The sequence below is a fragment of the Saprolegnia diclina genome (assembly GCF_000281045.1).
Source record: "Saprolegnia diclina VS20 unplaced genomic scaffold supercont1.16, whole genome shotgun sequence".
NCBI lineage: Eukaryota > Oomycota > Saprolegniomycetes > Saprolegniales > Saprolegniaceae > Saprolegnia > Saprolegnia diclina.
In genome coordinates, this window is record NW_008246083.1 from 106,709 (window position 1) to 126,920 (window position 20,212).

Below are 20,212 nucleotides of genomic sequence, written 5' to 3' on the forward strand. Positions count from 1 at the left end.
TGACTCAGAGTGACATCAAGTCGATGCTATCACCTGAGACAGGAACATGTGGAGCGCAGCTCTCGCCGAAGTTGCACGAGCTTGGAGCGCAGCTCTCGCCGAAGTTGCACGAGCTTGGAGCTCGGAGCGCTGCTGACGTCCCTTGTGTTACGTGGCAGCACTGGACGGTGTACTTGGTTCGCTCCTCGACGAACTGCTGGGTTGAAACAAGAGGTGACGCGAGAACAAAGGTCATCTTTATTGCAACAAAAATAACGTCTCGTCTCGGTCTCATTCCCTTTGGTGGTTGCTTGTCTTCCTCCTTACTCTTCCGCGGCCATGTGGGCTTCGAGGACAGCGATGGCTTCCGTGATCTTGCCCTCGAGCGCTTCCGGGCTCTCCAACAAGTGGAGCAGCTCGCCGTTGTCCATCTCCAAGAGCATGCCCGTGATCTTACCGGCAAGCTGCGGCTGCGACTTCTCGATCAACGGGAAGAGGCGCTCGCCAATCATGTTCTTCTGCATGTTGGGCGAGGCAGCAGCCAAGGCGGCCGACGTGAGCGGCTCCATGACCGGGACGGCCGGCGCCGCCGGGGCGACTTCGGGTTGGTTGCGCGCGTTCGCAGTGTACTTGAAGTTGTTGCGGTTGTTGCGCGGCTGGCCCTGCATCTGCGGCGGCACCTGGCCCTGCGGGCGACGACCACGCGGCTGGCGCGGCTGGCCCTGCATGGGCATGCCGTACTGGGGCATACCGTAGCCGGCCGGGCCGGGGGCACCGGGCTGGCGGTACGGCATCGGGCCGCGGGGCATGCCACCACGCGGCATCATCTGCTGCGGGTAGACAAAGCCCTGGCGCGACTGCGGCGGCATCTGGTTGGGCTGCGCGTAGAACATGGGCGCGGCGCCGTACATGGGCGGCTGCTGCATGGGCATGCCACGGCCGACGACCATGCCGGACGCGCGCTGCTGGGCGTGCTGCGCTTCCAACTGGGCGCGGCGCACTTCCTTGCGCTGGGCGAGGGCCACGTAGATGGGCTTGCCCGAGACGAGCTTGCCGTTCATGTCCGTGACGGCCTTGGTGGCCTCCTCGGGCGTGGCAAAGCACACAAAGCCGAAGCCGCGCGAGTTGCCCGACGGGTCCTTCATGATGCGGCAGCTCGTGATCGTGCCGCAGGTCGTGAACGCCTCGCGGAGCTCGTCGTCGTTGAGCTGGTCGTCCAAGTTCTTGACGTACAGGTTGACGCCCTGGTACTTGTTGATGCGTTCCATCTTGAGCGCCTCGAACTTGTTGCGGAGCTCACGCTCGCGCTCGCTGCGCTTCTGGGCCTTGCCAACGTAGAGCGCAATGTCGGCGCCGTCCTCCTGGCCGACCACCTTGTCGTTGAGGGCCTCGACGGCCTTCTGGGCCGACTCGGGCTCGTCGAAGTTGACAAAGCCAAAGCCGCGGTTGCCCTCGGACGACGCGTCCTTCATGACGACGCAGCTCGTGATGGCGCCAAAGACCTCAAATTCCTTGCGCAACGTCGCGTCGTCCCAGTTGTGCGGGATGTTCTTGACGTAGCAGTTGGTCCAGTCGGCGAGGTCGGGGCGGTCCTGGCGCTTCTGGAAGTGGCCGACAAAGACCTCCGAGCCGGCGATGAGCATGCCGTTGATCTTGGCAATGGCCTCGTTGGCGGCCTCGGCCGTCTCGTAGTGCACGTAGCCATAGCCCTTGGAGCCGCCCGACGTGTTGTCGATCGCGACCTTGCACGAGAGGATGTTGCCAAAGAGCGAGAACGTGTCGTAGAGCGCCTTGTTGTCGATCGAGACATCGAGGTTCTTGACAAAGATGTTGCCGACGCCCGACTTGCGGAGCGACGGGTCGCGCTGCGACCACATGATGCGGCACGGCACGCCCTTGATGCTCGTGTAGTTCATCGTGTCAAGCGCACGCTCGGCGTCCGAGACGTTGTGGAAGTTGACGTACGCGTAGCCCAACGAGCGGCGCGTGACGGCGTCGCGGCACACCCGGATCGACGCGACAGGCCCGACGGCGTTGAAGATCTCAAAGAGCAACGCCTATGGTATCATAATGCCACCATGAGCTGCGGTCCCTGTGCACACGCGATATATGCAACGTTTCGTCGTGCCTCGATTGAATGGTGAGGTTACCTCTGTCACGTCGGGGTGGATGTCGCCCACGTAGAGCGACGCCGTGTGGAACGGCTGCGCCGGCGCGGCAGGCGAGGCCACAGGGGCGGCGTTCGTCGCGGCGACGGGGCTCGAGGGGGCAGCGGAGGCCATGGTTTTTTTTCTACTTTTTGTTGGTTCGGAAGGAAGGAGCTTGATTCGAGATCTTCGTTGCCGCCGGGGAAGGACGACAGGAAGAAAGCAAACCAAAAAACGGGAATGGCTATCGCCAAGGCTATTGCTGCACTTCTCCACCAGTCAAATCGTGCCAACGGATTCCCCACCAACCTAAAGTGCACCAATCACGACCGCTTCTACTTTTCTTTTCGACCAATAAGACGCCCGCATGGGCCCCGTCCCTTGAATCTTCTCTCAGAATGCATACCTTCGGATCTTACATACGGGTTTTTTCCCGCGCCCATGGTGGCTTTCCCTCTGATACTCGATACATTGGAACACTTGATGCGCATCGCATCTGATTTGCCCGGTTCAAGCGACCCAACACACACTATTAGCGTTGATTCGGTGTCGCCTCCGGTATAGTGTATAATAGACCTTGCGCACCACGACGCTGGACGTTCGAGAAGCGACCATCTCCCAGCGCAATCTACCACTCAAAGCTATACAAGAGGCTACTTCATTGCTCCGCACGGCAACACTACTACTAGACCATCTGCAGCTTCGCTACCTGCCGTCAATATACTTGCCCATCAAGCCTACTGGTAGTAGGTACTGACCGGAGCCTTAGCACAGGCAGAGACTATAGTCGTACATTACCTTCCGCTAGCTAAACACCCGAGGGGAGCACACGGAGTCTATCGACGATGCCAATCATCGCGCGATCTTTTGTTGGGACGAGTCGCGGATCGTTTTTCTCGGCATATGCCACCGTGTGTGCCACATTCGCGTGACACGACCAGATCCTGCCGAATTTAGCGCACGGAAATAGTGTGTGGCGTCACTTGCCATGTCGATCCGATACGCGTGCGTGTGCGGCCGGCGCTACCCGCTGGCAGAGCTCTACTGGAGCGACTCGTGCAACAAGCTCGTGTGCCCATGGCCGACGTGCTCGCTCCAGGAGATCGACTCGTACTTTTGCCGCTTCCAGATGGACAACCTCCCGTCCAAGGAGGCGGCGGCCTATAAGAACCGGTCGGCGCGCACGTTTGCGTGCCCCGACTGCGCGACCACATTGCAGACGATCAAGACAGGCGACAAGTACATCTTCTTCTGCGCCCACTGCCGCTGGGACTCGGAGGCGATTTTGGCCGAAGATGACCCCGACACGCTCATGATGGTCGCCAACACGCGCGAGCGCGACGACCACATCTTTGATACGCTTCTATCGCACTACCAACAAGCGTCGGCGCAGCACGCAGCGGCGCACCCGACGAAGCCTCTCGCGTTTGGCTCCCTCGCACGGTAAGCTTTCTGCTACGTCGTCTTTGGGATGGAAGTGGCATGGACACACGTAGGTTTGGCAAGCCCCATTTTCAGGTCAAGGCGCCATCGACCTTGGGCTGGAAGATGGAGCAGCTCGACGAAAAGCTGCACAAGCGCAGCATCGACAACGTGCTGTCGCCGACCGACCAAAAGCTGGCCGCCGCGCTGCGGGCCAAGTTCCCGAACCACAAGAGCTTCGACTGCGCCGACGATAGCGACGCCGTCGCCGCGCTCGCGTCGAAGAAGTACATGTCGACGATCTCGACGTTGCACCAGCGCTATCGCTGCAACCCGCTTTTGCAGAGTCGGGACGTGCCCGCGCTGTACCCGTCGCGGCCAGACCTCCGCGTGAAGCGGTCGTGGCGCTGTGTCGAAGCCATGGCCAAGAACAACCCTGGCATCCTCGTCAAGCCGCAGATCAATCCGATGACAGGCGACAGCTCCATGGTCGTGTCGGCGTCGTGGTGGAAGAAGGCGACGCTCGGCATCCACTTTGTGCCCAACGTGACGATCCAGACGCTTTGGGCGAACGACCACTGCTGGCTCCTCCTTGAAAACCCCCTCGAGGACGACATTCTCCTCACGGTTGCCGCCAAAGCTCTCGAGAGCGACGAGGGTCCCCCTTTCATCGTACGTTGCTGCTGTCGCTGCATATCGTGATGCATGCTCGTGGTCTTGTAGCCCGTCGTGCCCGCCGGTCCGCTTGCGATCGGCGCATACGAAGATCCCAACTTGATGGACACGTCGCCAGCCGAAGTCGCCAAGTTTGACGGTGCGTACCTCGAGGCGCGTGATCGTGTCTTAGACGACTGTGCGAGCAGATGTGACGTCGGACCCGACAAAGACGGTGCTCACGTCGCGCAACTACGCCAAGTTCAAAGTGCACGTACGTGGCGCCACCACGGCGCAGGAAATGATTATGATACTAGAGCGAGAACGCGATGGATCCCGTTGCGTTCCAGCTCGAGTTTCACATGTACAAGGTCGAAGACGAGGAGCACATTGGCGCGGTCACGACTGTCGAAGGCCGCCCGCTGCTCGCCATCTTCACGATCGATTTGGAGGTCCCCATGGCGGCTCGCGTCTAACCATGCGCGCTACGAGTCGAGAAATGAAGTTCATATTGCATGCTCGACCACTCGTAGCATGCACCGATTGCATGCAAGCATGTGCGATGCTGGACGCTCGCCTGCAGGTCTCGCAATCGTTCGCATCATCCTTTCTTGGCCACGCCCTCGACGGTAGCACCCCATGCACTCACGCTGCGCGAGCCGCTGCACGCAGGTCGTACCTTGCGGCGGCGCGCGTACAGAAGGTCCATCTTGGAGACACTGTTCGGCGGGCGCATGGTCATCGCCCACCGCCCGCTCGTCGCGGCCCCAAACGCGCTCGTCTACGGATGTTTGGATCGTATCCGTACAATCCCCAAGTTTCGCGCGAAAACGCGATAATGAAAACGCCTCCAAAATACAATGTTGTTTTCCCTTCACCTAAGTTTTCGCTACGAAAACCAAGTTGTTTGCCGCCTCACCACTCGCAAGGTGCATTAAAACAGCGTCGAATACTATCACTTGACAAAACGCGGGATCCATGGCAGGTCGCGGCCAAGGGACCGGCGGCGGCGGCGCCGTGCCGCAGGCGCCGCGCATTGAGCTCGTGGTCGACGAGACGGCCGAGGTCGTCAAGATGCGCTTCCTCAACCACCTGCGGAGCGAGGTCTCGTACGAGCAGCAGAAGGAGCTCATGCGCCAGTCCGAGACCTCGTCGCTGTTTGTCGACTACTCGCGGCTCTTTGCCGCCGACGCCGACTTGGCGCAGGCGATCGCGACCGCGTACTTGCGCTGGGAGATCCCGCTGCGGCAGGCGGCGGCCGAGTTTTGCGACACGGGCCGCGAGACCTTTGTGTGCTTTTACAACTTTACGACGGTGCGCAAGATCCGCCAATTGAAGATGACCGAGGTCGGCAAAATGAACAGCTTCTCGGGCACGGCGACGCGCACGAGCGAGGTGCGACCGGAGCTGCTCTTTGGCGCCTTTACGTGCGTCGACTGCGGCGGCGTCGTCGAAGGTGTCGAGCAGCAGTTCCGCTACATGGAACCCGTCAAGTGCGCCAACCCGTTCTGTGGTAATACGAGCCAATGGGAGGTATGTGGCGACTCTCTACACTGCAAGAAGGCACGTGCTCAACGGCGACGCTAGCTGCACCCCGAAAAGAGCGTCTTTGTCGACTGGCAAAAGGTCAAGGTGCAGGAAAACAGCGACGAAATCCCTGCAGGGAGCATGCCCCGGTCCATTGACGTCATTCTCCGGCACGAAAACGTCGAGCAGGCAAAAGCAGGCGACCGCGTCGTCTTTACGGGCGCGCTCATCGTCGTCCCCGACACATCGCGCTTTGGGAAGAACGGCGGCGAGAACGTCGTGACGCGACGAGGAGGTATCTCACGCGTCTTCTCAAACCAACCACGATGCAATGGCGTCATGCAGGTGAAAACAGCTCGTACGGCATGGAAGGCGAAGGCGTCCGCGGTCTCAAGTCGATGGGTGTCAAAGAGTTGACGTACAAGACGGCGTTCTTGGCGTGCTCCGTGCAGGTCCAATTCGCAATCTCATCCACCTCTCAGATCTGATATGATCATGTTTAGACCATGGCCCAGCGCTTTGACCGCGTCTCGATCCGCAGTGAAATGGGCGAAGAGACCGAGAACGACTTTACCGAAGAAGAGCTCGAGTCGATCCGGCTCATGAAGGCCGAGGCCGACCGGTACACCAAGATGGCCAAGTCGCTCTGCCCGAGCGTCTACGGCCACGACGAGATCCGAAAGGGTATCCTCTTGATGCTCTTTGGGGGCGTGCACAAGACGACGGCCGAGGGCATCAAGCTGCGTGGCGACATCAACATTTGCATTGTCGTACGCATTCCGTATCGTTCGGCCCCCTTGATACATTGATACTAGGGCGACCCGTCGACGGCCAAGAGTCAGTTTCTCAAGTACATTGTCAACTTTTTGCCGCGTGCAATCTACACGAGCGGCAAAGTGAGCTCGGCCGCGGGTCTCACGGCGTCCGTGTCGCGGGACCCGGACACGGGCGAGTTTTGCGTCGAGGCCGGCGCGCTCATGCTCGCCGACAATGGCATCTGCTGCATCGACGAGTTTGACAAGATGGACCCGATGGACCAAGTCGCGATCCACGAGGCCATGGAGCAACAGACCATTTCGATCACAAAAGCCGGGATCCAAGCCACACTCAACGCGCGCACGTCGATCCTGGCGGCCGCCAACCCTCAGAACGGTCGGTACGACAAGACCAAGGTATCGCACGGATACCGAGTCGGACGGCAGCTTCATGCACACGTAGACGCTCAAGTACAACGTGAATATTTCGCCGCCGATCATGTCGCGCTTTGACCTTTTCTTTGTCGTACGACGAAGATGCGTTGCCCATCTTCTCATGTCTGCGACATGCATCGTAGATCTTGGACGAGTGCAACGAGCAGGCTGACGAGCGCATCGCACAGCACATCGTCAACCTCCACAAGCCGCGGGCGCTCCAGTCCGACGCCGACCACGTCGAAGCGTACCCGGAAGAAGCGCTGCAGCGCTATATCAAGTTTGCGCGCACGCTGAGCCCTGTCATTACCGAAGATGCCAAGCGCATGATGGTCGCGTGCTATCGCCGGTTGCGTGAGAACGACGTGACGAGCAACGGACAGAGCAACATTGCGTACCGCATTACCGTCCGGCAACTCGAGTCGATGATTCGCCTCTCGGAGGCGCTCGCAAGGTTAGACCTCGAGGAGACGGTCCAGGTCGAGCACGTCCAGGAGGCGTACCGGCTCCTCAACAAGTCGATCATTCACGTCGACACGGAGAGCATCGAGCTCGATATGCCGACGCTGCCACCTACGGACGCGGTCGAGGCCGAAGCGCCAACACTGCCAATCGACACTACGAGCGACGCGACGGCAACGCCCCAAAAGGCAAAGAAGACGAAGAAGAAGACGGCCAAGGACGTCGAGACGGACGCGGGCTCGATCTCGTTCGAACGGTTCGCGGTCGTGCAGAAGGCGCTGGCGCTCTTTATTCGCGAGAAGGAGGAGGAGATGGAAGCGTACAAAGCGATGTCGCAGGCCGAGCGCGCGGCCGACCCGAGTCTCCGCACCGAAGAGGACGACGCGCTCGACGCGTGGGAATGCGGTGTGCTCCAAGCCGAAGTCGTCACGTGGTACCTCTCGTCCCAAGACATTACGTCCGAGGTCCAGCTTGGCCACGAGCGCAAGATCATCAACTCGGTCATTGAGAAGCTCATCAAAGACGGCTTCCTCCAAGTCGTTGAAGATGGCGGCGACGACGAGACCGATGCGATCCAGAACCGGTACCTCACAGTGCACCCCAACTACGCTCTCGACTAAACCACTACCCAATGTGTCTTCACAAATATACGTGGCAGCAGCAGGAAAGAGTCAGGCGCCAGAACTGCCGCTCCTGCTGCCTCCGGATCTCCACGTCGTGACGCATCATGATGGAGCGCATCTTGCTCCACCGCATGGCACGATTCTGCATGATCTCCATTGTCTTGGCATGTCCATGATGGCTGAAGTAGACGAGGTACATGCGGCGGATGCATAGACGGCGGCGGCGCTCGCGGCGCTGCGGCGGATGATATCCGCCTGATTCATTTTGCATTTTTAAAGTTGACTTGCGTTTTGTATGCTGCGGCATGAACGTCTGCGATCGAACCGGGGCCAGTTTATCACACCGCCTGGCTACGGGGCAGCTGGCCCGTCGGGTGCTGATTTATTTTATCATCGATCGATTTGTATGCAGTTCCGCCAGTTGACAAAAAAACCATCGAAACGCTGAACGCCTCCTGTGACTAATGGACGCCAGTATAATAATTTGCCGACGGGTTGCTGTTGGGCCAAAGAAGGCGTTTGATTGGCCACCGGCACCAGAACACGCATGATGATTGGCTGAATTTCGCGAACCCTACCCCGTCTGATCGGGCGCACGCTGTATTTTTTTAATGCAAAATAATTTTTGCTGCTTTTTTACAGGCGACCGCGGGTAAGTATCGCATACAAATTTCCATATACTCGCGCGACATGTGCCCGCCGGCCGGCCCCGAGTCATTCTCGCATTTGCCGGCCGCCAGTCACCACCTCCTCCGCCATGTACTCGCAGACCGTCCACGGCATGGCCGCCTACAACCCGTATACGCTGCATGACGACTCGCACCTGCGTCAGCGCTCGTCGCCCATGTACAGCTACAGCCAGGCGCCGCGCCCGTATATGCCGTACGGCAACCAGAGCCCGACCAAGTACCACCACCACTACGACGGCCACCACCACCATCACCACATGAGCCAGCACGACGATGACTTTTACCTCGACCACGCTGCGTTTACGATTGTGCCGACGGTACCGACGCCGGAAGAGCTCACGCGCTACGAGTATGGCCGCACGCCGTCCGGCAAGGTGCTCGTCACGGCGGGCAACCAGACGGTTGAAATCTTCACGGGTGTCATGAACGCGCCGCCATGCTACATGGAGTAAGTAGCACGGTCGCTGCGCCTCGCCGTTTGCTGTGCGCCAAGCCCGACCCGACCGACGCTGCTCTTTGTAGAGTATGGAACGTGTGTAAATAAGGCACGTCGGTCGGCACGACTTGCGACGCGGCGATCCGGGGCGATCGACATTAGAGATTGTAGGCCATATGAGTAAGAATAGCGTGTACGATGAGAAGACACGCTCGTATTATCTATTAATAATATGTTAATTCTTGATACCCCACATGATTTCTTATCGTCCTTCAGGATGGCATGATGGGGTTTTCCGAGATTGATGATGTGATGTCATGTATGATGTGGCTCGCACCCAAGAGGAGCGTGGACGCGCGCCGCCTCTGCGCGCTTCAACTAGAGGCACGGTGTATCTTTGTGCTGCAGAACGCGGATCTTGGCCTGTCTTGGTGTACGGTACTGTTGCTCGTCGTGTCCCATATTGCCTATCCATGTCGCCGTAGCTGCACGAGGCGTCCTCGTCGGGCCGTGCCTGCGCCGACGCTTTGGCCGCGGCCAGCGATGTATCGTGTCGTCGTCGTCATCGACGTTGCCAGCCGGACGCCACATCACCTGCCGCCTTTCTCGCCGGCATGGCGTTGCGTTTTAAAATCCGCGTCGCTGATTGGCTGACATTTGATGGACCACGTGGCGCTACTCCAATCACAGGACGTGGTTGCATTGGATTACGAATTCACTATTGCGGGTCCTGGGCCCGGATCGCGAGCGAGGCCGCGGAGGCGTCAATGGCCTGCGCAAAGGCCGCGACCCACTCGTTGAGCTCGCGGAGAGACTCGGCACAGAGCCGAAGCGCAGGGTTGGACTCGTGCAGCACCTAGCGTTGCGTGAATGCGACGTGTTTGGAAGCGCTATGTGCACCTTGAACTGGTGCGGCCGCCGCTTCTCGCTCTTGATACGGATCGAGTAGCCGCTGAGCTTGTACACTTCGACGGGTGTCACGTCGTCCTCGTGGAGGTAGATACCAACGGACCCTTTCCGAATCAGGAGCACAAAGAAGAAGCGCTCCCACGCTTTGTGGAAGCGCGTGCCGACCATGCGATCGAGGTAGCCGCGTTTGATGAGCGTCACTTTTGCCGCTTTCTTTGGGGGTGTCGCTGCTATGGCATCGTCGCATGAGTCAAAGAACAGGAGCGACCGCGTGCATACGTGGCATGACGGGAGACGGCGCAATGTCCTGCGTTGGCTCGAACACGCCCTCGCCGGCGCTTGTCGACACTGTGCTCTCAACGTCATTGGGCTGACCCAGTAGTAGCTTGGAGTCGGGCGCGATTTCGTGGCCGGTAGCGAGGACCTTGAGAATCGGTGCCGGGATTTGCTCAATGCACTGGTTGCATACACGTTGCTTGCGCTGGGGCACACCAGGAAAGAGCCTTAGCCCAATGCGACTCGACGAGCACGGCGCACACACAAGCCGCGAGCAGCGTCGGCACTGCAACTGCATCAACACGCTAGCAAATAGGCGAAGACGCTTACGTGGTGACGCCGGTTGAGGAGTGTGAACCCTTCACCGCAGTTGGAACACGCGTACGACGACGAGTCGAGCGTCCACTCGGCCTACAACGATGTGTCCATAAGGTGTTGGCTGCGTCCGTGCCGTGTACGAGCAGCGCGACATCGGGCGTCGCGGGGCTGTTCCATGTCGGCACGACGTCTGTGAGCACACGGATGTACTTGACGGCCGCGTCCGTCTTGGACATACGCCCGAGCTTTTCCCATTTTTGTCTAGTACATGTGAGTGACAGGAGGCGCTACATGGCAATAAGGTCGTACAAGCGGGTTTCGCCGGCAAAGCGCCCGCAGCAGCCAAGCCATTTGGACTTGTTGCCTACGGTTGCATGCATAACGTTAGTACGATGCTCGAACGCAGGAGGTGCGCACTGCAAGCGAATTGATTTGCGCGGTAGTCGATGGAGCCGCGGTACTCTTCGCACGGACCGTGCAGCACTTGCTGCTTTAGTGCCCATAGCACGTCGTCCCAGTTGTGCAGCGGCCATACGCTCGGGTCCACTGCAACAGGATCCGACTGCAAGCGCGAGAGGAGCGTCGACGCGACCTTCTCGGCACGAAGGAACGTCGACGTGAGCTCCTTGTCGTTGTCGATGAAGGCCAGCGCCATGAATCGGACTCGTGAAACGGGCTCCAATCTTTTTTTGATCCGAAAGGACGAAAGTGCCGCTTGGTGTTGCACGATCTAGATCTGGGCCAAAACCAGATTCTCCGCCAAGATCTTAGCCCTCCACGAGCACCAATGCAACGCTATACCTACACTGCTACGCATGACAAGCCAAGACCTTTGTTCTCCTTGAAGAACTGTTGCGACGGTGCTGTCGACAGAATTGCCCTCAACTCGCAACTGCAATGTCATCTGTACGACCTCGGGGATGACCACGATGTCGATACGCACGGAGGAGATTTTGCCGACGAGCTTTGCACGCGCCATGAACCTTAGCCTTTGGAGGACCATTGATCGCTTGCTTGTGAGAACTGCAGTCTGTCGAAGAGAGCTGCTGGTGTGTGTTGAGAGAGTGCTGTCAAGGAGTGTTGATGGCTGCTATCACCTGCGTCCGGATATTGACAAACGAGCGATCCGGATATGCGACCAACCTCGCAGCCAGTTGGGATTTTTTCGATTTTCGAGCCGAGCATGAGCAGCAGCGGCAAGCCGATGGGGAGCGTCTCGAGCACGCCGCCGCCGAGCAGTAGTGCGTCGCCGACCAAGAGCGTGATCCAGCACGTGCGCGACATCAAGGAGATGGAGACGCCGCGCCTGCTCCGGTACATGCGCGTGGGCAACATCCTCTGCGCGATTCTGCAGATCTTTGCCGGCATCGGGGGCATTGCGTCCATCATCACGTTCAACCTCACGGCCGTCTTTGTCTCGGTGTACATCATCATGTTTGGCGTGCTCTTCCTCCTCTTCGAGTGCCGCCTCTCGCGCTTTGACAAGAGCCTCCGCACGAACTTTGGCTTTCTCTACTCGTACAAGGGCCGCGCGTTCTTCATCTTCTTCATCGGCTTTATGGACTTTGGCACGGACGACGGCCTTGGCTACATCGCCGGCGTCATCATGTGCATCAATGCATTCCTCAACTTTTACGCCATGATGCGCCACCCCGAGTTCAAGAACGGCAACCTCTCGTCGTCCTCGGACCCGACTGTCGGGTATGCGGCCGCGCACCAAGAAGCCCAGAACTTTATCTCGAAGAACCCGAACATTGCGATGCAAGCGACCAACTACGCCTTCTCGCAGGCCAACGCGGCCGCGCCCTCGTATGGCAGCCAGTCGTAATCGAAGTGATTCTTTGCCATCGTGTGCGGCGATCCTCTTGTGATGCAAGGCAGTCGTGTAGCTGATAGATGCAGTAGTCGAGCTTACTTTGCCGAATCGAGGAACTTGCGGATGCGCTCGAGCATGTCGGCCTTGATCGAGTCGGGCACCGCAGCGCGGCCCTTGGGTGTGATCTCGTCGACGAGGTCCTCGACCGTGATTTGGTTGATGCCTTTGGTCTTGATGAGCTCTACACGCATCCGATGACCTTGACAATACGCACCGATAGCACTGCACCTTTGCAGTATGTGCGCATTTCGTCGCGCCAGCCACACTCGGTGAGCTTCTGCCGCAGCGCTTCCTTAAGCCTACGATCAAGGATGAGCATAAGCGAGCACAGTTGCGGCATGCCGCCGTACCGCTCCTTCTCGCCCGACTCGACGAGTCTCTGGTTGATCGTCTCCTTGACTTGCTCGTCGAGCTTCTTGCGGTACTCGTAGGATCTACGCCACGTCGTCGCCATGAGACTCTCGAGTCGATGGACGAGAGGGAGCGTACTCGGCCATGATGGACGGGCTTGTGTTGTGGGCAGCTGGTGGTTTTTCTAAGCATCCGGATACGGTGCCACCAGATAATTGCCGACATCCAGCCCCAGCTGCCAACACACGCCACATCGATCGTCCAGCAGCATTTCTAGCTCTGTGCATCGTTCGCTTTGCCTGTAGCGCGCTTTGCTCAGCGGGCGCGTCCACTGGGCGTGCGATGTATTGCCGCGATGAATCCAGCACTTATCTGGTCTTTTGGTCGAGGTACCGTATCCGGACAAACAAATCTTTGACGCGACCCTTTGGATGCTGCCAGCGCGTCGCGGGTCCAAGGCGGCGCCGGTAGGTCCAGTGGCCATGACTGCAAGCATGGAGCTGAGCTGTAGCACAAGCAGACCGATGCGAAGAGCAGCCTCGATGCCAAGAAGGCGGCGAAGCGGAAGAAGTGGGAGCTACAGACGTACGTGGCCGCGCGCGACTTTACCGGCGCGTTGACGCTCCTCGCCTTTGAAGCCAAGCACGGCAAGAGTAGTAGCCGTCGCACGAACGCGCTCTGGAGCGCGTACTGTCACTTTTACCTCGGCGAGTACGAGCTGGCGTTGCAGCAACTCGACAGTGCGCTCGTACGCTGCCGCCACCATGTTGCCCCGTCTTGATGGATATCGCAGGCCATGGACGAAGAAGAGACCGATGCTGATCACGGCGCCGACGTGCGCGACTACATTCACTTGCAGCGCGCCTGCTGCTATCTCTACCTCCATGTACGCTGACGGTCGCGCGCCTCCAAATGACAATGCCACAGGAGCTGCCCACGGTGCACGACGTGCTCACGCAGTCGCTGCCGCCGACGCTGCGCCACGAGACCCTCCAAGCGGCACGGTACCGCCTCGAGCTCGTCCTGGCGCAGCGCGAGGACAAGTCGATGACGGTCGCGTCGCGCCTCGGACAACTCTTGACGGCGAACGTGCGCGACCAGCTCGCTGCCGCGGCCATTCTCTTCCGCCAGCGCAATTTTCAAGGCGTATACCCTTCAATGCACACTCTTGTCGATACGAATCCTGTGTCTACTAGGCCATGGACATTTACAAGCGCCTGGCATCGCGGGATGAAGGGTACGCGGCGGTCCAGGTCTACCTCGCCATGTGCTATTACAACCTCGAGTTCTATGACGTGTCGCTCGAGATGCTCAACAACTACCTCTCGCTCGACCCGCACAGCGTTGTGGCGCAGAACCTCCGCGCGTGCAACGTGTACCATCTCACGGACGGGTTCGTCGCCGAGCAGAGCGTTGCGCTCTCGGTATCGCTGCCCCGTCCCCTTCGACCCGACACGTTTCTTCGGGGTAGGCCCACGTGCACAAGACCCACGTGCTTCTCGAGCACAACATTATGGCCTTCCGCGACACCGAGTACCGCTTGGCGGTGTGGACGTCGCTCTTTGGTATCGTTCCGGAAGCGCTCTTGAATGCCGCCATCTTCCACCTCAAGCAACGTCAGATGCGACTGGCGTACCACCTGCTCGAGAGTCTCGAGCCGTCGACGCCGATCGAGTATGCGCTCAAAGGTCGACCTCGCACGCTCCTTAGTTTTCTTAGTTGCTGCGTGCAGGGGTCGTGCACAGCTGGAAAGGCCAGAGCGACGGCCAAGGCGGCACCGACGAGCATTTGTTTCTGGCCGAAAAGTTCTTCGAGACGGTCGGCGCGTCACCGTCCGAATGCGATACGATCCGAGGCCGGCAATGCATGGCGTCGTTCTACATGCTACGCAAGGAGGTAGTTCTCTTATGACTATAGACCATTGGTACACTCGGATCTTTTAGTTTGAGACGGCCGTGACGTACCTCAAGTCGATATCCATGTACCACGTCAAGAACGACGCGTTCAACTGGAACTATGGCATGGCACTCGCCGCCATGGGCTGCTACTCGGTAGCAGGCGGTTGAGCAATCGACGAGATACACTAGTGTGTAGGAAGCCGAGTCGGTGCTCACGCAGATCCAGGACCCGGCGTGGAAGCACCGGTACCTCTACTGCGCCTGGCTCGCCCGCTGCCACATTCGGTCGATCCAGCAGTCGCACTTGGCGTGGGAGATATATCTCAACATGCAAGACTCGAACGACGCGCTCGAGCTCCTCAAGCTCATTGCCCACGAGTTCTACCTCGTATGCCGCCTGTTGTAAGTCGGAGAAGGTTTGCCAAGACGCTCGTAGATGGCCGACTATTTCTTCGCCGCCAAAGCCTTTGACGTCCTCGAACGCGTGGACCCGGACCCCGAGTACTGGGAGGCCAAGCGCGGGGCGTGCGTAGGGTATTTCAACAAGGTACAACTTGTCGGATATGAACACGACAACACCATGTGCAAAGTCGGTCACGGGCAAGTGCGACCCGGTCAAGCTCCAGCAAGTGCTCACGATGCTCGAGAGCTCCAAGCACCACCAAGGCAAAGGCATTGCACGTACGTTGCGCCATTGGTGCGAGGCCAAGACGCTCTTACCGCGGTCGTGATATATATGTATAAATTGATTGCTACATTCACAAAATTAAACTAGATATACGTATTAACTTGCGTCGTCGAGCGGGTCGAGCTGCGAGAGCGAGGTGGCAGATGACGTGATTGAGGAGGCATGGAGATCCGACACACTCGACGTTTTGGATGAGCTCAGTGACGACGACCCGTAGCTTGACGTCGACGCGGACGAGTAGCTTGAAAGGCTTGAGCGGCTATCCGACGACGAGACATAGGACGTGGTCGCCTCCGAGTCGGAACTCTCGAGCGTTGCGTCGTCGACAGCAACCTTGGCCAGCGCGTCGACCAGCCATTGGTGCACGAGCGTGGTCGCCACGGTTTGCTCCGTCTTGACAAGTGCCGTGTGAGGCGTCGTCACCGTCGCGGGGGGTGCCGGGGGAACGGGTACTGACGCAGGAAGGGCCACTGAGGGCACGACCGGTGGTGAGTCTCCTTGGGCTTGGTCGTACGTCGCTGAGACTACCTTGGCCGCGTGGACAGCATCGGCTGCGGTAACTTCCATCGACTCTGTTAGCCACGCAGACAAGAGGTGCCGGGATAGAAGCGCACACAAGGTCGGATCGACTGCAGAGGAGCTGCTCGCTTCGTGAGACTCGGGGGTGTCGGGACGCTTTGCTGTTAGTGGGGCGTTCTCGTTGACCGACACGGCTGATGCGTCATCGATGAGCGAGGTGCTCTGCGACGGCTCGCAAGCAGACGTAGCCACCGAGGACACGGCTTCGTGTAGCCAAACACGCACGAGTTGCCCCGCAACTAGAGAAGCGGCGATGGCGTCATCAATGGGCAAAGAGAGCTCCGAGTCCACGCGCCAGAGTGGTGCAGTAGGCGTCGTCTTGACGACATCTGGCAACTTGGACGCCGGCAGCGGCTCAAAAACGTCGACTGGCAAGCGCTGGAGCTCGGACATGCTCGGGACGCCATCCACAGGAGCAGCGCCGGCCAGGGCGTCGTCGAGCGGCATTGAGGGAGGTGCTTCGCTGTCGCGACCATCGTCGATACCAGACAGGTTGTCTGCACTTGCTGTCAAGGGCAGAACGGCCTGCCACGCGGCAAAGCCAAAGTGGCTGGCCACGTTGGCGTACAGTCCTTGAGTTGGATGCGTCCGGACGACTGGCAAAGCGTCGACGACGTCGATCAATGAGGGCGGCGTCGCGCTGGCATTGAGGACGAGCTGCTTTGCAACGCAGCTCACACTGGCTTCATACAACCACCCACGCACGAGTTGCCCCGAGAGCATCGAGGCAACGACAGCGCGATTGATCTCGTCCATCTCGCTTGCGCTCGGCTCGATTGCTCTGGCTTCTTCGACTTTGCTCGGCACCCGTTGGAGTGTTTCGTTCATGATATTGGTGGTCTCGGCAATGACGGTGTCGGCGATAGCACTCGACGTCGCACCCGCTGTGAGCTCGTGGCGGCGCGCTGTCAACTGGACGATCTCGTCCATTACGGTGTAGGTCCACGCGCGCACCAGCTGTCCGGCCAAGATGGACATGGCTACCGTGCCGTCCTGAGATTCTTCGGACGAGTTGTCGTCCGGGTTCTCGCGCATAGACACTGCGACAAAGGATGCGAGCGGAGCGTCGTCAACGACATCATGTGGTGACGCAAGCTGTTGCGTTGCTCGTTGGACAATGTTGTCCATCACATCGTAGACCCAGATGCGAACGAGTCGTCCGGCCATCACTGACGTTGCGACGATGCGACATGCGTCACTGATGTCGTCAGACTCCATGTCGGCCGTCTTGACACTGCTTGGAGGCACCTCGATGGCTGCCATCTCCGTCTCGGTAGACAGTCGCGAAAGCTCGTCTTGTGGCTTCTTGGTTTGGGGCTCGCTTAGCTTGGCCGAGCGCTGGACGATAATGTTGTCCATAGCCTCGTAGACCCACGCACTCACGAGCACGCCTGCGAGGATCGAGGCGGCTACACTCGTGTCGTCGCTTGTCTCCGCCTCGTCAACGACTACGGGTGTCACGGATAGCGTAGGTCGCGCGTCATCACCGACCACAGGTGGCGTAGGAGCTTCGGCTACAGCGCATGCTGCAGCGTCCGCAGCATGCTCGTGGCGTCGTGCTGAAAACTGCACAACTTTGTCCATCGTCTCAAACAGCCAAACACGGACAAGTTGTCCGGCAAGGATCGAGACTGTCACGTTGACGAGATCGTCGTTCTGTGCCTCGTCGTCGGACAAAGGCTCGTCTGCAGCGCGGCAATCTTCCTTGGCGGTCGCGGCCGCTGACGAGGGCGTCGGTGTGACAATGACATCTGTTGCGACTGTCAAACGCTCGGTGCGTCGTGCTGAGATTTGTTGAGCGACCTCATCCATGGTCTCGTACAACCATCCGCGCACGACTTGACCAGCCAAGACGGACACGGCGACGTTGACGAGGCCGCCCTCAGGTGGCTTGTCTTCGGACGACTGCAAGACAGCGACCGGAGCATCATCATCGCAAACTTCCAGCGGAGCTAGATATGCAGCAGTAGACGCCAGAGTGCGTTCCGCAATGACATCACAGGTCTCGTAGAGCCACACACGCACGAGCCGGCTGGCAACAAAGGCCACGGCAACCTCTTCGTCGTGAGCCGCCATATCGAGAGCATCGACTTCGCTGGCGTCGATCGTTGCCAGCGCAGACAGTGGTGTCGGAGCATCTACCGTCTCTTCGGGCTGAGGCGACGAAGCAACGTTATTAAGTGACGACGAAGGGACATCCTCCAATGTCGCAGCGGTGGTAGCGTCGTGTTCATGCGAGCGGCATGTAAACCAAGCAACTTCTTCCATCATCTCGGACAGCCACGCGCGCACGAGGTGGCCGGCGAGGATCGAAACGGCGACCTGCGAGCGCATACTGTCGTCTTCGTCCATTGGCGGTAGCGACGGACACGCGTCAAGGCCAGGCGGGTCGACGACCGACACGACCGGCGGTTGTTCCGACGCCGTCTCGATGCCCACGATTGAAGTCAGCGCAGAGTCGCGTTGGGTGGTCATGGCTCGCACAACAGCGTCTGTCCATGAGTGCACAAGCTGCGACGCCATATCCAGCCGCAACGCGTCCAGCTGGATCTCGGTGATGGTGAGATGGTTATTTGCTTGCGTCACAGATGCAGCGTCCGTGGCGGTACCGGCCGCCACCACCAACGTCTCCTTGGACTTGGTGTTGGTCGCTAGCGATGGACTTGGAAGACCAGCTGCAAGCATCGCGACAGCGTCGAATGTTGCAGCGCGGGCAAATTGACGGGCAACGCTCACGAGATCGTCCACGTCCGCAATACATGGTTTCGTTGGCATCGGGTCCGCGTCGGCCCGCTCGTCGGCGTTCATCGACGGCGTCTTACACGAGCCTTTACCCGGTTGGGTAGCAGCACTGCATGTCACCAGCGCAGCTTGCACCCAAGCGTCGACAGCGCGTGTGGCTGCAAGGGCGGTCGGGCACGTGCCAGAGATCTCGGCTTTGGTCTCGGTGAACGGAGTGGACTCGGTCGCGCATGCCTCGGGCTCGGGCTCGTCGCTGTACTTGGCGACAGACGGCAACGGCGCGCAGAGAACGCGGCACGCGGCATCGATGCAGCTTTGGGCGACCGTCGCCGCCAGAGATGCCACGTCATCGAGGTATTGCAGCGTCGCGAACGACCCCTTGGGCATACCAGCGCCGCCGGCAACAGCCTTTGCAGCGTCGGACGCCGGCACGTGCTGTGACGCGACGGTGGCATGAGCAATGGTAGCCACTGTCGTGGTCGCAACCGACAAGGCTGCATCGGTAACCCACGCGTGGACATGCTGTGTGGCGATCGACCTCACAGCTTCCGTCGATGCGTCTGTATTCAGATTCAAGACCGTCTTGACGTCCGAGGGGGTCGCCTCCAAATGCGATAGACGCTCAACCTCCTTGTCGACGGCGGCGTCGACGACAGTTTCTATTCTAGCACTCTTTGGCTCGTAGATTGCCGCATGCAGCCACGAACGCACGAGGTTGCCGGCCAAACGAGACGTTGCAACGTCGCGAGCGTGGTCCCTTTCGTCGGGCGCGTCCCGCGGTGTCGGTGGCAACGAGAGCAATGGCAAGGCCGGCGCCGCGCGGGCCACTTGCGGTACTGAGGCAATTGGCAGCGAAAAACACGCCACAAAGGTAAGTAGTTTGGCGACCGAGTCGTAGATCGGCGCGTCCCACGACGTCCAGACCACCGACGGCGCTCTCATTGGCTCGGTGGCGTCTGTGGTCGGCGGCACCTCGACGGTCGTTCCCAGCGTTGGGCCCATCTCTGGCTCCACCGCAGCGTCCATGGCCAACTCATCGATCGCAGTTTGGGCCGTCGCTTTGCTGCTGCCGGCGTCGGGTTGCAACGGAGATGCTTGGTTGAAAGCCGCTTGAACGCCGAAGTAGACGGCTTCCTCGACCATGGCGACGGCCACTGTCCGCACCGCCGAGCCGCGTGCATCTCCGCAAGCTAGTGCAGAAGCTGGCGGTGTCGCCGCGACCCCGGTTGTCGGCGGATATGTGAGAAAGGTGAAGAGTCGTGCAACGCTGTCGTAGACGCTGCGATCGGTTGGCGTCAGTGAAGCCCACACCTCAGACGGTGCAAGTACAGGTGCCGAGGACAAGGTCTCAGCGATGGGCACGACGTTGTTGCCACTGAGGAGTTGCCACAATGCGCTCTCACCGCCCTCGAAGAGCCAAGACCGCACAAGCGGTCCTGCCAAACG

General features: G+C 59.5%; 9 protein-coding genes across 9 annotated transcripts; 5 read left to right on the forward strand and 4 right to left on the reverse strand.

The window, feature by feature from the left end:
* Positions 1 to 214: 214 nt before the first annotated feature.
* SDRG_05889 (hypothetical protein) lies at positions 215 to 2,427 on the reverse strand. Its single transcript, XM_008611631.1, has 2 exons — positions 2,130 to 2,427; positions 215 to 2,036 (listed from the first exon to the last, which is right to left on the reverse strand). Exons 1-2 carry the CDS (start codon positions 2,259 to 2,261, stop codon positions 303 to 305), a joined length of 1,866 nt encoding a protein of 621 aa, XP_008609853.1. The 5' UTR covers positions 2,262 to 2,427; the 3' UTR covers positions 215 to 302.
* Positions 2,428 to 3,103: 676 nt separating this feature from the next.
* On the forward strand, positions 3,104 to 4,865 carry SDRG_05890 (hypothetical protein). The gene is made up of 5 exons (XM_008611632.1): positions 3,104 to 3,569; positions 3,623 to 4,220; positions 4,272 to 4,362; positions 4,412 to 4,476; positions 4,520 to 4,865. The coding sequence occupies exons 1-5, from the start codon at positions 3,115 to 3,117 to the stop codon at positions 4,676 to 4,678; spliced, it is 1,368 nt and encodes a 455-aa protein (XP_008609854.1). The 5' UTR covers positions 3,104 to 3,114; the 3' UTR covers positions 4,679 to 4,865.
* A 294-nt stretch (positions 4,866 to 5,159) lies between these two features.
* Positions 5,160 to 8,318, forward strand: SDRG_05891 (hypothetical protein). Its single transcript, XM_008611633.1, has 7 exons — positions 5,160 to 5,735; positions 5,790 to 6,024; positions 6,075 to 6,181; positions 6,233 to 6,499; positions 6,545 to 6,901; positions 6,948 to 7,010; positions 7,063 to 8,318. Exons 1-7 carry the CDS (start codon positions 5,181 to 5,183, stop codon positions 7,999 to 8,001), a joined length of 2,523 nt encoding a protein of 840 aa, XP_008609855.1. The 5' UTR covers positions 5,160 to 5,180; the 3' UTR covers positions 8,002 to 8,318.
* A 346-nt stretch (positions 8,319 to 8,664) lies between these two features.
* On the forward strand, positions 8,665 to 9,384 carry SDRG_05892 (hypothetical protein). Its single transcript, XM_008611634.1, has one exon. The coding sequence runs from the start codon at positions 8,762 to 8,764 to the stop codon at positions 9,143 to 9,145; it is 384 nt and encodes a 127-aa protein (XP_008609856.1). The 5' UTR covers positions 8,665 to 8,761; the 3' UTR covers positions 9,146 to 9,384.
* Positions 9,385 to 9,797: 413 nt separating this feature from the next.
* On the reverse strand, positions 9,798 to 11,323 carry SDRG_05893 (hypothetical protein). The gene is made up of 7 exons (XM_008611635.1): positions 11,053 to 11,323; positions 10,942 to 10,996; positions 10,773 to 10,893; positions 10,645 to 10,725; positions 10,318 to 10,600; positions 10,030 to 10,268; positions 9,798 to 9,985 (listed from the first exon to the last, which is right to left on the reverse strand). Exons 1-7 carry the CDS (start codon positions 11,285 to 11,287, stop codon positions 9,848 to 9,850), a joined length of 1,152 nt encoding a protein of 383 aa, XP_008609857.1. The 5' UTR covers positions 11,288 to 11,323; the 3' UTR covers positions 9,798 to 9,847.
* A 464-nt stretch (positions 11,324 to 11,787) lies between these two features.
* On the forward strand, positions 11,788 to 12,484 carry SDRG_05894 (hypothetical protein). The gene has a single exon (XM_008611636.1). The coding sequence runs from the start codon at positions 11,816 to 11,818 to the stop codon at positions 12,458 to 12,460; it is 645 nt and encodes a 214-aa protein (XP_008609858.1). The 5' UTR covers positions 11,788 to 11,815; the 3' UTR covers positions 12,461 to 12,484.
* A 59-nt stretch (positions 12,485 to 12,543) lies between these two features.
* On the reverse strand, positions 12,544 to 13,005 carry SDRG_05895 (enhancer-yellow 2 transcription factor; the record flags this gene model as incomplete). Its single annotated transcript, XM_008611637.1, has 4 exons — positions 12,544 to 12,689; positions 12,737 to 12,807; positions 12,859 to 12,942; positions 12,998 to 13,005. 4 exons carry the CDS (start codon positions 13,003 to 13,005, stop codon positions 12,544 to 12,546), a joined length of 309 nt encoding a protein of 102 aa, XP_008609859.1.
* A 261-nt stretch (positions 13,006 to 13,266) lies between these two features.
* Positions 13,267 to 15,550, forward strand: SDRG_05896 (hypothetical protein). Its single transcript, XM_008611638.1, has 11 exons — positions 13,267 to 13,326; positions 13,371 to 13,607; positions 13,653 to 13,745; positions 13,787 to 14,005; positions 14,056 to 14,283; positions 14,331 to 14,547; positions 14,592 to 14,755; positions 14,803 to 14,910; positions 14,954 to 15,145; positions 15,194 to 15,304; positions 15,348 to 15,550. Exons 1-11 carry the CDS (start codon positions 13,291 to 13,293, stop codon positions 15,486 to 15,488), a joined length of 1,746 nt encoding a protein of 581 aa, XP_008609860.1. The 5' UTR covers positions 13,267 to 13,290; the 3' UTR covers positions 15,489 to 15,550.
* SDRG_05897 (hypothetical protein) lies at positions 15,542 to 19,909 on the reverse strand (the record flags this gene model as incomplete). The annotated part of the gene is made up of 1 exon (XM_008611639.1): positions 15,542 to 19,909. The coding sequence occupies one exon, from the start codon at positions 19,907 to 19,909 to the stop codon at positions 15,542 to 15,544; it is 4,368 nt and encodes a 1,455-aa protein (XP_008609861.1).
* Between the last annotated feature and the right edge of the window lie 303 nt (positions 19,910 to 20,212).

What these genes read in the sequence shown, in the direction of transcription:
- SDRG_05892 (XM_008611634.1), top strand. Translation starts at nt 8,762, where the DNA reads ATGTACTCGCAGACCGTCCACGGCATGGCCGCCTACAACCCGTATACG.
- SDRG_05890 (XM_008611632.1), top strand. Translation starts at nt 3,115, where the DNA reads ATGTCGATCCGATACGCGTGCGTGTGCGGCCGGCGCTACCCGCTGGCA. An exon ending in ACGAGGGTCCCCCTTTCATC is followed by an intron (nt 4,221 to 4,271) that starts GTACGTTGCTGC and finishes GTGGTCTTGTAG; the next exon opens with CCCGTCGTGCCCGCCGGTCC. An exon ending in CGAAGTCGCCAAGTTTGACG is followed by an intron (nt 4,363 to 4,411) that starts GTGCGTACCTCG and finishes CTGTGCGAGCAG; the next exon opens with ATGTGACGTCGGACCCGACA.
- SDRG_05893 (XM_008611635.1), bottom strand. Translation starts at nt 11,287, where the DNA reads ATGGCGCTGGCCTTCATCGACAACGACAAGGAGCTCACGTCGACGTTC. An exon ending in TCCTCAACCGGCGTCACCAC is followed by an intron (nt 10,601 to 10,644) that starts GTAAGCGTCTTC and finishes ATGCAGTTGCAG; the next exon opens with TGCCGACGCTGCTCGCGGCT. An exon ending in GGCGGCCGCACCAGTTCAAG is followed by an intron (nt 9,986 to 10,029) that starts GTGCACATAGCG and finishes ACGCAACGCTAG; the next exon opens with GTGCTGCACGAGTCCAACCC.
- SDRG_05891 (XM_008611633.1), top strand. Translation starts at nt 5,181, where the DNA reads ATGGCAGGTCGCGGCCAAGGGACCGGCGGCGGCGGCGCCGTGCCGCAG. An exon ending in CGTCGTGACGCGACGAGGAG is followed by an intron (nt 6,025 to 6,074) that starts GTATCTCACGCG and finishes GGCGTCATGCAG; the next exon opens with GTGAAAACAGCTCGTACGGC. An exon ending in GCTTTGACCTTTTCTTTGTC is followed by an intron (nt 7,011 to 7,062) that starts GTACGACGAAGA and finishes CATGCATCGTAG; the next exon opens with ATCTTGGACGAGTGCAACGA.
- SDRG_05894 (XM_008611636.1), top strand. Translation starts at nt 11,816, where the DNA reads ATGAGCAGCAGCGGCAAGCCGATGGGGAGCGTCTCGAGCACGCCGCCG.
- SDRG_05896 (XM_008611638.1), top strand. Translation starts at nt 13,291, where the DNA reads ATGCTGCCAGCGCGTCGCGGGTCCAAGGCGGCGCCG. An exon ending in GCCAGCGCAATTTTCAAGGC is followed by an intron (nt 14,006 to 14,055) that starts GTATACCCTTCA and finishes TGTGTCTACTAG; the next exon opens with GCCATGGACATTTACAAGCG. An exon ending in GCGTAGGGTATTTCAACAAG is followed by an intron (nt 15,305 to 15,347) that starts GTACAACTTGTC and finishes CCATGTGCAAAG; the next exon opens with TCGGTCACGGGCAAGTGCGA.
- SDRG_05889 (XM_008611631.1), bottom strand. Translation starts at nt 2,261, where the DNA reads ATGGCCTCCGCTGCCCCCTCGAGCCCCGTCGCCGCGACGAACGCCGCC. An exon ending in TCCACCCCGACGTGACAGAG is followed by an intron (nt 2,037 to 2,129) that starts GTAACCTCACCA and finishes ATGATACCATAG; the next exon opens with GCGTTGCTCTTTGAGATCTT.